The sequence below is a fragment of the Cnephaeus nilssonii genome, assembly GCF_951640355.1.
Source record: "Cnephaeus nilssonii genome assembly, chromosome: 9".
In the NCBI taxonomy this organism is placed as follows: Eukaryota; Metazoa; Chordata; class Mammalia; order Chiroptera; family Vespertilionidae; genus Cnephaeus; species Cnephaeus nilssonii.
Window position 1 is genome coordinate 28,222,021 of NC_137080.1, and position 13,023 is coordinate 28,235,043.

The window sequence follows — 13,023 nt, forward strand, 5'->3', positions numbered from 1 at the left end:
CCTTCAACTCTATTATATTACTTAGCATTAATCAAGAATGCTACTGCCCAGCCGGTATGGCTTAGTGGTTGAGCATTGACCTATGAACCAGGAGGTCACAGTTCGATTCCCAGTTAGGGCACATGCCCGAGTTTCGGGCTCTATCCCCAGTAGGGGGTGTGCAGAAGGTAGCCAATCAGTGATTCTCTCTCTTCTTTGTTGTTTCTCTCTATCTCCCTCTCCTTTCCACTGTGAAATCAATAAAAATATGTATTTTTAAAACGATGATATTCTTTATATAACCAATAAGCAATTAATTTTAACTTCCCTTTAGAACTTTTTATGACTGTTATATTCAGTGAGTAACTAGCATTCTTTTTTTTTTAATCATATTTTTATTGATTTCAGAGAGGGAAAGAGAGAGATAGAAACATCCAGTGATGATATAGAATCATTAATCGGCTGCCTCTTGCATGCCCCCTACTGGTGATCAAGCCCTGATCAGAATCGAACTGTGACCTCCTGGTTCATAGGTTGACTCTCAACCACTGAGCCACCCCTGCTGGGCAAAAATATCATTTAAAAACATGTTAACTGGAAAATTTGGAAAGTATAATCTTTATTTCATGCAGAGTGGTGAAATGGGACTTACCCTGTAAAGTAAATTAAATCATAATTACATCACACCTTGTCCCCAAATTACTTAATTGACTAAGAAATTAAAAGGTAGGAAGGGTTCTATTACTTCTACAGATATTTGGTTAGCTATAATTGAGAAGCAAATTAAGCATTAGATATGACAAACTACATAATAGGAAATGTGTAACCAATACTGTGTATGTAAACACTCAAAATGTATTTTCCTGCATATTTTCTACACCTGCCTCCAACATCAAAGAACTTTATCAATTTAGAATTCATTAAGGTTTCAAGGAAGTAAAGTGATGCAATTCTTCCATAATGCTTTAAGTGCTTTCCTATTAGATAACTAAGAGGTATGAAACTTTAATACCCATTTGTGGTCTTCTGATTTGCAGGTGTAACAAGTAATACTCTTCAACCTACTCCACAAACTATTCCGGCCATTGATCCTGCACTTTTCAATACAGGTTCCCAGGGTAAGTCAGCTGAGTGTTTTATAAGTTATAATGTATCTTTTGTTTTGGGGTATTGTTTTGTAATTTTATCTTAGGAGTGTCCAGGTAATTTGAAACACATTTCTTTGAGTGCCATGTTCACTAGATTCTCCAGTGAATCAAGATTGTTTCATATTATCAAAAATACCTAAATCTCAAGGCATTTTTTTTATTTTTATAGTTCCTTTTTTTTATTACTGTATATATAGTGGCACAAACATGTGGCCAAAGATATCGTGGAAGCTAAGATTAGTTTAGTTCAAGATTGCCATATGTTGCCCTGGCCCGGTGGCTTGGTTGGAGCATCATCCTGTACACCAAAAGGTTGTGGGTTTGATTTCTGATCAGGGCACATACGTGGTTAGAGATTTGATTCCAGGTCTGGGCAGGTATTCGAGGCAACCAATCATTGTTTCTCTCACATCAATGTTTCTCTCTCTCTCTCTCTCTCTCTCTCTCTCTCTCTCTCTCTCTCTCTCTCTCTCTTTCTCCCCCTATCCCTCTCTCCCTCCCCCTCCCTCCCTCCCTCTCCCTCTTCCTCTCCCTCTCCCTCTCTTCTTCCCACTCCCTTCTTCTTGCTCTAAAAGTCAATAAAAACATATCCTCAGGCGAGATTAAAATTTTTTTAAAAGATTGCCAGTGTTATGATTATGATATTTCTCATCTGTACTGAGTGATCAGATTATATAGGATGAGAAACTAATTGAAAATAAAAATCTCTGAGGATAATTATTTTGATTGGATTTTCTTAATAGGCTAGGTGATTTGTTTGTTGATTTTTTAAAATTTTATTTTATTGTTTCAAGTATTACAAATAGTACATATGTCTCTTTTTTTTTCCCCCATTGATCTCCCCCCGGCCTCCCCTACCCCCCAGCACATGCCTTCACTGTTTGTTGATTTTAATCTTTGCTACTTATCCAACTTTTCTGTTGTTTCCCCCCCAGTCCTTGGTGGTGTTTTTGTTTTGTTTTATTACAATAGTTCTTTTTATTTATTTATGTATTTATAATTTATCATTATTGTTGAAAGTATTATAGATGTCCCTTTTTCTCCATTGACTCCCTCCACTCAGCTCCCACCCCTCCACCACATCATTGTCTGTCCATGGGTTATACATATATGCACCTTCCCTCTGAAATTTATCATGTTTCTTTTGGTCTTTCTCATTCAGTTATCATCATATGTTTGATGGGATTTAGTCCTCTTTATTTAGAATGAAAGCCTTGCTCTACTATTTTTAATTTTGTTACTGAGTTTGAGTTTGTGTTTACCCTGATACTATGTCTGCAGGTCTGTTTCCCACGTGATTTTTTGATTCTCCTAGTGTGAATGGAAACTGGCCAATAAGCTACCTGCCTCTAAGTTGTGGAACTAGAAGAGCTTTATTTAGAAGGGCGATGGGAGGGGGTGACACATCTACCATGCTGATATCATTATGAACATAACATGGATTGATTACATTGTGTTCCTCTAATTCTGCATTCATTTGGTTTACTAGTATGACAGCAAAAATACTTATTTATAGTTGGTTCAGAATTTAATGAAAGGTAGGGGACATGAGAGTTTGGAGCACAGTGCACTCTCTACTGAAGGTAATGGTGTCTCCAAACACCAAAGACTGTGTTGGTGACTATACATTTAAATAGATGCAAAAATATTTTAAAGATTGTTAAGCTGTAATGTTAATGAAAACAGGGAATGACTTTTACGTGCTGTTGGTGGGACTATAAATTGGTAAAGCTTTTCTCATTAGCATTATGTCAGTATCAGAATGGCAAATAATAATTTTTTGGCCTGGCTATTATACTTTTAAGAATCTATTTTTAAAATATTCTTAGACATGGGCATAAAATGTATTTACAGAGATATTTATGTCAGCATCATTTATAGTAATAGAAAATAATCTTAAGTGTTTATTAATGGAAAAGTAGTCAATTATGATCTATACTAACGAATACTGTGCACATATTAAAAAAGGATGTGATTGGGGTCACATCATTAGTCACATTCTTTTTTTTAATATGTGCACACCCAAGTGTCCATCAGTAGATGAGTGAATAAAAAAGCTGTGGTACATTTACACAATGGAATACTACTCTGCCGTAAAAAGGAAGAAAATTTTACCCTTTGTGACAGCATGGATGGTCTTGGAGAACATTATGCTGTGAAATAAGCCAGTCAGAGAAAGACAAGTAACATATGATTTCACTAAATATGTGGAATTTCACGGAAAAAAAACTGAACTACCAAGCAAAATAGTGATGGACTCAGAGAGAGCAGTCAGACAGCTCTAATGGGGAGGGGAGGATGGGGTGTGGAGGGGTTGAGCAAAAAAAAAGAACTTAAGGACATGAACAACAGTGTGGTTGATTGTGGGGAGGGGGTGGGTGGAGGTGGAAGAGGGCATAGAGAGGATAAATGGTGATGGAAAAATAAATAAGAATGTGATGACTCTCATGTGAAAAGATCTAGACACAGTAAGTAAAAAATCAAGTTGCAGAACATTATATAGTATGGCCCTGTTTAGGAAACAACAAAAAAAAGTTTGAAACAAAACTATATCCTCCTATGTGTATATATGTGTTTAAATGCATAGGAAAAGCCTAGAGAAGTCACAAAAATAAATAATGGTTTCATATCCACTATATCTACCATCACTATCACTTCTAGTACTTTTAATACCCCCTTCCTGTTACATTTTTCTCTTTAATGTTTAGTACTTCTTACCTTTTAATACAAACATAATATGTGTGCATTAGTATTAATATATTTTAAATGTTTTTGTAATGAACTTTTTACTATCTCTGGAGAGGAGAATGGAATTGGAAAGGGTATTTGAGGCTCAGTATTTACCTTTTTTACTTTGTGTACCTCTCTGTATATAGTATTAGAATATGAATAACAACTTACAAAACTTTTTGAGAATAGAATATCTAAACGGCATTTGCATAGTTCCTGATGTAATGAAACTCTACCTCTAATCATTGCTACTGTTGTTGCCATTAATAAGTGTCATGTTTTGGCAGTGCCTGGATAGAAGGTAAGGTTACAGTATTGTGCTTTACAGTTACCTCCAAGATTTACTGCAGGTCAGATGGCTCCCCTCCGGTTCTGCCTGTGCATCCGTTGAGTCAGGGAATAATAGAGTATATTAGGATCAAATAAATTATCCAGGGTTCTTGACATGAATTTCTAGAACTACCTGGTTAAATAGAAAAGAATCTCTGAAAACTCATTTTGGAAATATTTACAATTACGTTTATTCCTTGGAAACTTGATAATTCAGCCTTGGAAATGGCTGCTTATGCCAACTGAGCATGCAGGGATTTCTCTTTATACAGAATAATGTTGCCTTTGATTCAGTGCTGACCGAGGCTCTCTTTCCACTCTAATGGAGAACTTGATGGATAGCTCTAGCTGTCTTCTGTGTCTGTTCTTGTCCTGCCCTGTGAAGGAGAATCAGGTCTGTGGTTCAGACAGTCTTGTCTGAAGCCATCAGGAACCTAAAAGCACATATTTCAGAAAAGAGATATTATGTTAAACAACCTCTCTAATCCTTTAAACACCTTCTAGGCCCACAATATTCTCTCTGTCTGGTTCTGATTATGGGTTCTGGCAAATTTTAATGATAGGAAAAAAACAACTTTTATTTTGGTACATTAAGCAGTATTTATTATTTTTCATATAAAATCAAATAAAATGAAATTGAACTGTTTTTCCTTCCTATGTCTTTTCCACTTCCTCTATTTAGGTTTTAAATGCTAATTTAGAAGAGTCATAATTAAGAAACAGACTTTATTTTTATTTAAAATTTTAATTAAAATGTTTTATTTTAATGACTTACATATTATTTTTTTTAATATAGGAAAGCCTAAACTGTTACGAAATACCAGAAGTAACTATTTGAAATGGCTTATTAAGTTATTTATAATTCTGATTGTTGAAAATAAATTACATGTCTAAGTCTATAACTTATATTTTGTATCTAAATCATAAGTTGGTTATTATCTAATTATTTTTTGAGTTACAAATTTGTCATACATATCTATTATATTTATCACATATATAATTATATTTTAAAATACTTTCATTTATATTTTATAAATATTGAAATATTTATTTTATAAGAAAAGTCAGTATTTTGTATATTAAAATAGTTTTATCATTGGTAGATAAGTTTAGTTTATAAACCTAAAATAGTAACTGAATTCTTGCCACTATACACATTTTATCTGATTAATAAATAAGTGATATGTCAGCAAAACAGTGCTAAAGCTAATGCTGTAAAAATAAGATTAGTCCTGAGCATTAGGGCTTTCTTCCAGGAAATCCGGTAAATTCTGGGCGGATGCCTTATATTTTTAAAGATTGCCCTGAGATAGGAGCGTAGGATATTAAAACACAAAATGAGTAGAGTTATAGTAAACTTAAGTTTTAAAGATGTCTCACTTACCACTTACTTAGAAAGTATGTATATCTTAGTTACTAGAGTCTCTTAATATATGTTGAAAAGCCATTAAAGAATCTGGTAGGTATTTTTAAGCAAAAAATACAAAGTGAGGCATGCCTGACTAAATTATCTAAGGAACTGCAGGATAATTATTATTTAGGTTTAATGGGTAACAAAATATATTATGTTTGTTATAGTCTGCCCCGAGCCTTCTGATCAGTTCTCCTAGAATCCTCAAAATTTCTAAGGAGAGGGGTATTCATTTCAAAAGACAAAATACAGAGTATTTAATTTTATCTTTAGAAGTATATATTCAGGTATATTCAAATCCTAGATTGAATGACATGTGTTTAGTATGGTTTGTTACCCAAATTATTAGATTGGGCTCTACACATATCAACCACTTGCTGAGAAAATACATTTTGGAGAAATAAATTATAAGGGTGGTTTACATGCTAAATTGTGTAGTTTAATTATATAAAACTTAGTTAAACCTTAGAGGTTTTTGTATGGGTGGCACAAAAAGATAAATTTTTGTTTATATTTACAGGAGTTAAACAACTTATGTAAAATCTTCACATAAAGTTTGTTATTCCTTTCTTTTTAAATTGAGGGTTAGATTTCCAGTTCAAATGAGGGTTGAATGGTTTAGTCTGTGTGTATTGTTCCATGAAAAGAGAGGCAGAGTGATTCTAGCATAAACACCAAACCTACTACCCTTGTTTCACAGAGTATAATTTTTTATAATTAATTTTCCAAAATATAAAGAATTCTAGTTTATTACTTCTGAAAGGAAAACCTTGCTCAAGTAAGTTATTATGTATTGGTATATATGTGCTTTATATTAGTAATAAAAAATAATAGCATGAAAAATTTATTTAAAAACAACTGGGATTGAAAAAATCCTTTATGTTTTTCCATAACCTCTAATATTTTCTATAATCTTGAATTTAAGCTTTTTCCTAGCCTGAACAGAACACTTTTTATATTCTTATAAATATCTTAATTATTCTTTTCTTCTAGGGGATATCTGTCTAACACCCGAGGACTTTGCTAGAGCTCAGAAATACTGCAAATATGCTGGCAGTGCTTTGCAATACGAAGATGTCAGCACTGCTGTGCAGAATCTGCAGAAGGCCCTCAAGTTACTGACTACAGGCAGAGAATAAAGCCTTTGTACAGCAGATCCATGCATTTTGGCTTAAAGAACTAACAGTCCATTAGTTTCTATCTTCCGCCTATCAGGAGCACAGTTTTAAGGAAGACTTCAGTTCCATTGACTATAACAATGAAATCTGTGTCTATGTATCAGATTCCTGTTGAAGCATTCATCAGCGGCCTCAACCAGTTTTTATTGCCCATTTAGTGGATCCAGTAATCTCTGGGTGTATCGGGCTGATGTTAAAAATGCCCATTGAACTCTGCATCAAAAAGTGAAAATACAGTTCTAAAAAATTTATTGGGAATAAGCTTTGTACCTTAATTTACATGATTTAAAAAATATTTTAATTTATAATTTGAACAAACAGAGCATAGTACTTTGCTATAAAATTTTAATTTTAATAAAGATGGCCAGAACATTCCAGATTAGAAATCATGCTTTTTGTTTTCCTCAAAACTTATAAAACAAGTATGAACATCCTAAACTGTTAGATTAATCTGAAAGAGATTATGTTCAAAATTCAATTTATATTCATGTTATAACTACATTAAAAGTTTAAATTTTCATGGAAAAGAAGATAAGGAGGTAGAATCACTTTTAGACTTAAGAAGGATGTTGGTTTCCCAACTGCTTTTCCTTATCCTTTGAAGCTTAAGGTGAATTGGTATTTGCTTCATAGGCAGCTTGACTGCATGTATTAGAGAATGAAAAAACAGTTTTAGTAATGCCTGGAAACCTGGTGCTTTAAGTTAGGATTCTCCTCTGCTGCTATGGAATGGTTCTCTAGAGTGTATAGCTATGAATGATGCAGAAGTTTATAAGAAATTAGATTCTCAGTTGTTATGTTTATAAGTTTTATGGGGAATTTTGGACTTAATGTGTCACCTGCATTTGTGCTGTGTAAAAAATAAATGCAAGGATTCTTTTCACTAGTTCAATTTATTACAGAGCCAAATGTCTGTTTTAATTTGCATGCTAGAATTGTCATTTTTAAGTCATTATTTTTAGTTACAGGAATATGATATTTCTGTAGTAAGACACAATTTTCTTTAAAAGAGAGAGAGAAATTTGGTAAATTTATCTGTAATGTATCTGGTCCATTTATTCCACTAAGATTGAAATACTTTAACATATGGGTCAGCAAACTATGGTCCATGGCTTGGCCACCTGTTGTTCAAATAAAGTTTTATTGAATCAAAACTGTACCCATTCATTTGTTTTATCTGTGGTTGCTTTCCACAACTGCAGAATTGTATTTCCTACAAGTCTAAAATATTTACTATTTGGCCCCCTAAGATAAAGTTTGCTGACTCCTGATCTCATGGTCTATCAGAAAGAAAATGAATTATTAACTCCTAATCATTTGTGTCTTTTAGTTTTTCTTTGCATCAGTGTAATGCTGTGGTATAGGTTTGATAGAATGAGGATTCAGACAGAATAAACTGTTCTAAATTATTGAAAAAACAAGCCCCAAATAACATGCTTCCTGATTAATGTTCATATCTTTCACAAATAAAGTCCTACAGCATTTTGTAGGATTCAGCATTTACATCTAGAAATCCAGTGCCCTGATATACTTCTTTAGCACTTTATTGCAGTAGAAAAGTGGCTATAATGATTATTAGTGCTTAAAAGAGGTAAATTTTTTAATTCAAATCTTAACATGTCTGGACACAAGAAAACAAGACAAAACTGTCACCTCTTATTTCACACTCTATTTTGTTGTTCCCAGTTGGGAGAAGAAGGAGGAAAGAAGACAGTGTGGGAACCCTGGAACCTCCTGATAAGTGGGCCATGGTCTGACAGCCCTTATCTGTAAGATGGAAGCAATACCACCAGACACCTCAGAGTTTGTTCTGAGAGCTGAATGAGAGAGTATACATCAGGTAGTCAGCACATAGTAGCAATCTACAAATGTTCATTGTTGTTAATGTTATATTATCAATTGTTAATAATAATTTATTTCCTGAATTTCAGTAGATCCCAGTTGTCTCTGTGGCCTATTGCCTAAAATTGCTTTCTTTTATGGAGGATTAAATTATAAAGATTTTTTAACTGTACTTCTTCCTATAAAATCTAAGACGAAGTTAGAAATTTACTGATATAACACTAGGATGGCAATTTTCAGTTAGTCATTCAACATGTATTTATTGAGCAGCTACTTTGTGCCTGATAATTGTCTTTTGCGTAAAGAAATTGCTGAAAACGAGGAACAAACAACTGCCCCATAGACTATATTTGAATGAGAGGTAACAAATTAAATAAAACTATATCATGTATTCAACTAGTGGTTTTCAAAGGGTAATTGTTAGAAATGCAAATCTCAGTTCCTACCTGCCCCCAGTCCCACCCTATCAGAAACTCTTAAGGGTGGGGCCTACCTTTTTGAGTTTTAAGAAACAGAAGAGATCAACCAATAACCTATGCATATATGCATAACGCATGGACTTGGACAATGGGCTTGGGGAGGATGGGAGCAGGCTGAAAGAGGTTAATGGGGGGAAAAGGAGGACCTATGTAATACTTTCAACAATAAAAATTTAAAAAAATTTTTGTTTTTAAATAAACACTTTAGGTAGTCTGGCAGTCCCTAAAATTGAGCACTACCCAAATCAGAAACATTGAGAGTCTGAGAGAGAGAAGAGCGATTCCCCTGAAACTGATTCTCAAAGTGTGGGCCCTGAACCCCCAGCATCAGCATCAGCATCACCTAGGAACTGTATTGGTGATAAATGCTATGGAGAAAACTAGAATATAGGATAGGAAATGCTTAGGTGTGTATAGATGTACATATTTACATAGGATAGGCTCACTGAAGGACATTTTTGTTTTTCTTTTAAAATTTTATTATTGAAAGTATTACAGATGCCCCCCCCCCTTTTTTTTTTATCACACCCACCTCCTATACCCCACCCTGGTTAGAGTTTCTTATAAGCCCAGTTTCTTATCCACTCCCCAGGCCTTCACCACACTATTGTCTGTGTCCATGGGTTATACATATAGATTATTTGGTTAATCTCTCCACCCCCACTCTCCAGCCTTCCCTCTGAAGGGCATTTGAAGGAAAGAAGGACAAAGATGTTCTTGGCAGAGAGAGGTAGACAAGAGAAGGGGTCAGAGGGTATAAGTGGGGAAGACTTGTGAACTTGCTAGAAGGCTTATGACCATATGCTTTAAGCAAGATGGGGAGCTACTAAGAGGTTTTGAACAGAAGAGTATCTGATGTGACAACTTTTAAAAGGATCATATTGACTACTGTGGGAGCCCAATTAAGAATATTGCAATAATTACAGCTGAGATATTCTGATGGCTTAGGTCACGAATAGCAGTGGAGGTAATAAAATGTAATTGGTTTCTGGATTTTTTTTATTTTTTTTTTAAGTAGAACCACAGTATTTCTGATAAACTGGATCTGAGAAATGAGCTTAGGAGGAGAGAAGGTTGAGGACCAAGTTTTAACCTGAACACCTGGCAGGAATAAGCAGTCATTAGTTGAACTGGGAAAAGTTGCTAAATTCTGCTGACGTTTAGGCTAAAGTACAATGTTCCCAAGTTCTTGTGACCATCCCAAGTGAAACTATTTGATAACATTGTTTTGTCAATGCACACAGAGGGGGAAGAAAAAATAAGATAAGTTCCATCTACAATGATTGTCACAGACATCTCACTAAATCACTGCTGAACTGGACCTAGAGCCAACCACAGTTCCCATGGTTAGCATGGCCAAGGAAGTTTGCGGGCTTCAAGATTACACCAAGAAAAAGATCCCAGTTACAGTTCTTGAACATTAACATCCTCAGGTGATCATAGAATTGATCTATACCAGTATATGACTTGTACTTCTAGAAATTGGAGGTCACTACATATGTGGTAGGTTATATGCTGTTCTTTCTAAAGAAATTAACACTCAGCAGCTTTGTCACAAATATCTTGAACTCTGAACAATAACAGTAGGAATGAGGGTTTTGTTTATCTGCACAGCTTCCTCTCTCTACCCATATCCCCTTTTTAAAAAAACTTTACTCATATTATGAACCAATACAACTGGATCAGATCATCTAGTTTGGACCATAAATAAACTACCGGAAGAAAAGTTATGTTTTTTAAAAAATATATTTTATTGATTTATTACAGTGAGGAAGAGAGAGGGATAGAGAGTTAGAAACATCCATGAGAGAGAAACATCGACCAGCTGCCTCTTGCACACCCCCTACTGGGGATGTGCCCGCAACCAAGGTACATGCCCTTGACCAGAACCGAACCTGGGACCTTTCAGTCCGCAGGCCGACGCTCTATCCACTGAGCCAAACCGGTTTCGGCAAAAGTTATGTTCTTAAAAGAGATCACAAAATACAAAGACACTCCTCATGGAGATATGCTTATCTGGTTGGTTGTAATCTGATGTCTACGTGGAATTTTGAGATGGAAAGCTCATTCATTGTAGTATACTTAAGTAAGACTAATTCCAAGTAAGCAATACTTTAATAATCTATAATAATAAAAGTGTAATATGCTAATTAACCAGACAGCCAAACGACCTGCGAGGGCCGAGTCAAGCTGCCGCAGTTGCGAGGGCTGAGCCCCTTGCACGAATTTCATGCAACGGGCCTCTAGTAGTAATATAATAGCTATCATTGAGTGCTTACTAAATGATAGCGCATTTGAAGGAAAGAAGAACAAAGATGTTCTTGGCAGAGAGGTAGACAAGAGATGGGGTCAGAGGGTATAAGTGGGGAAGACTTGTGAACTAGTCTAAGTATTTTATGCACATTCATATAATCCTGCCAATATTCCTGAGAGGTGGGTTTTGTTTGCCTCATTGTTTCTGTTTTACAACCACAGAATAATAAATTTGCCTGAGGCTGCACAGATAATACTGAAAGTTTCTAAGCCCACATTACCTATTTATACAATAAGTATCATCTATGTATGTAAATCATCAATTAAATTGTTATGAGTACAGTGAGATGTTTTAAGTTAATTTCACATTATCAAGGTCACTAGTCACAATCAATGTCACAATTCCTATCATTAACAGGTGTAACAGCTGGATTTTTCTATTATCTGGGCTCTGTGTTCCAATAACTGGGTGGTAGGCAGTGAACACAGGACATGAGCACATACACTGGAGCCTATGGCCAGGGAGAAAGCAGGACTTGAATAGCTGGTGCAATGGATTAATATCATCTTGGAGAGGGTGAAACACATCACTGGGGAGTCCTGAGTTTCCCAGACAAGCCTGGGTTTTTTATTTTTATTTTAAGTAACATTACTATTTTTATTTTAAACATACAAAATTTATTTTAAACATTTTCTTTTAAGGCATTAGACAGCCTTCATCTTTCAGGAAACAGATTAGGATGTGGACTTCAACATAAATATAATAATAATATTTATTATGAATTTCCTCAATTAAAATGTAACTAGTGTACTGGACCCTTAAAAATGATTCTTATGACCCTGAATAAAACCAATTTATTTTTTCTTTGTGCAGTGGTTTCCTTTTCCTCCTCTCTTTCTTTTTTCCTTCCTTCCTTCTTTCCTTCCTACCTTTCTTTTGCTTCGCTTCTTTCTTTTTTGGAATGACTTCTATATTGGATGATATGAAAATAATCTACGGACTGTTTTTGTCATAAATGGAGATTTTATTACTATAGGTGTGGAGATTGAAAACAACACATCTGCCTTTTGTGATGCTAAATTTAAAGGAGATAAATACTGGGGATTTATAAAAAGCCCATGCATGCCTTTAGTTATTTATAAACTAGAGGCCTGGTGCACGAAATTTGTGCATGGAGGGGGAGGATCCCCTCAGCCCAGCCTGCACCCTCTCCAATCAGGGACTACCCAGGGATCGGGCCTAAACCGGCAGTTGGACATCCGTCTCACAATCCGGGACCACTGGCTCCTAACTGCTCACCTGCCTGCCTGCCTGATTGCCCCTAACTGACCCCCCTGCTGGCCTGGTCACCGCCAACTGCTTCCCCCCACCCCCCCCCCCCCCCCGCCGCCGGCCTGGTCACCCCTTGCTGACTCCCCTGCCAGCCTGGTCACCCCCAACTGCCCCCCCCTGCCGGCCTGGTTGCCCCTCACTACCCCCCTGCCGGCCTGGTCAACACCAACTGCCCCCTGCCAGCCTGGTCACCCCACGCAGCCTGCTGTTAAGTCATTTGGTCGTCCCTCACTAACCCCCTGCCAGACTGGTCTCCCCACACAGCCTGCTGTTCAGTCATTTGGTCATCCCTCACTAACCCCCCTGCCGGCCTGGTCATCCCACACAGCCTGCTGTTCAG

The 13,023-nt window shown here is 36.0% G+C and overlaps 1 protein-coding gene across 1 annotated transcript in view; it reads left to right on the plus strand.

The window, feature by feature from the left end:
• VTA1 (vesicle trafficking 1) overlaps nt 1-12,608 on the plus strand; it is a 52,380-nt gene extending 39,772 nt beyond the window's left edge. The window contains exons 7-8 of the mRNA XM_079780245.1: nt 1,017-1,097; nt 6,592-12,608. Coding sequence (XP_079636371.1) covers nt 1,017-1,097; nt 6,592-6,737 — 227 coding nt within the window. The 3' untranslated portion in view covers nt 6,738-12,608. The remainder of the gene's footprint in view (nt 1-1,016; nt 1,098-6,591) is intronic.
• Nucleotides 12,609-13,023: the final 415 nt, after the last annotated feature.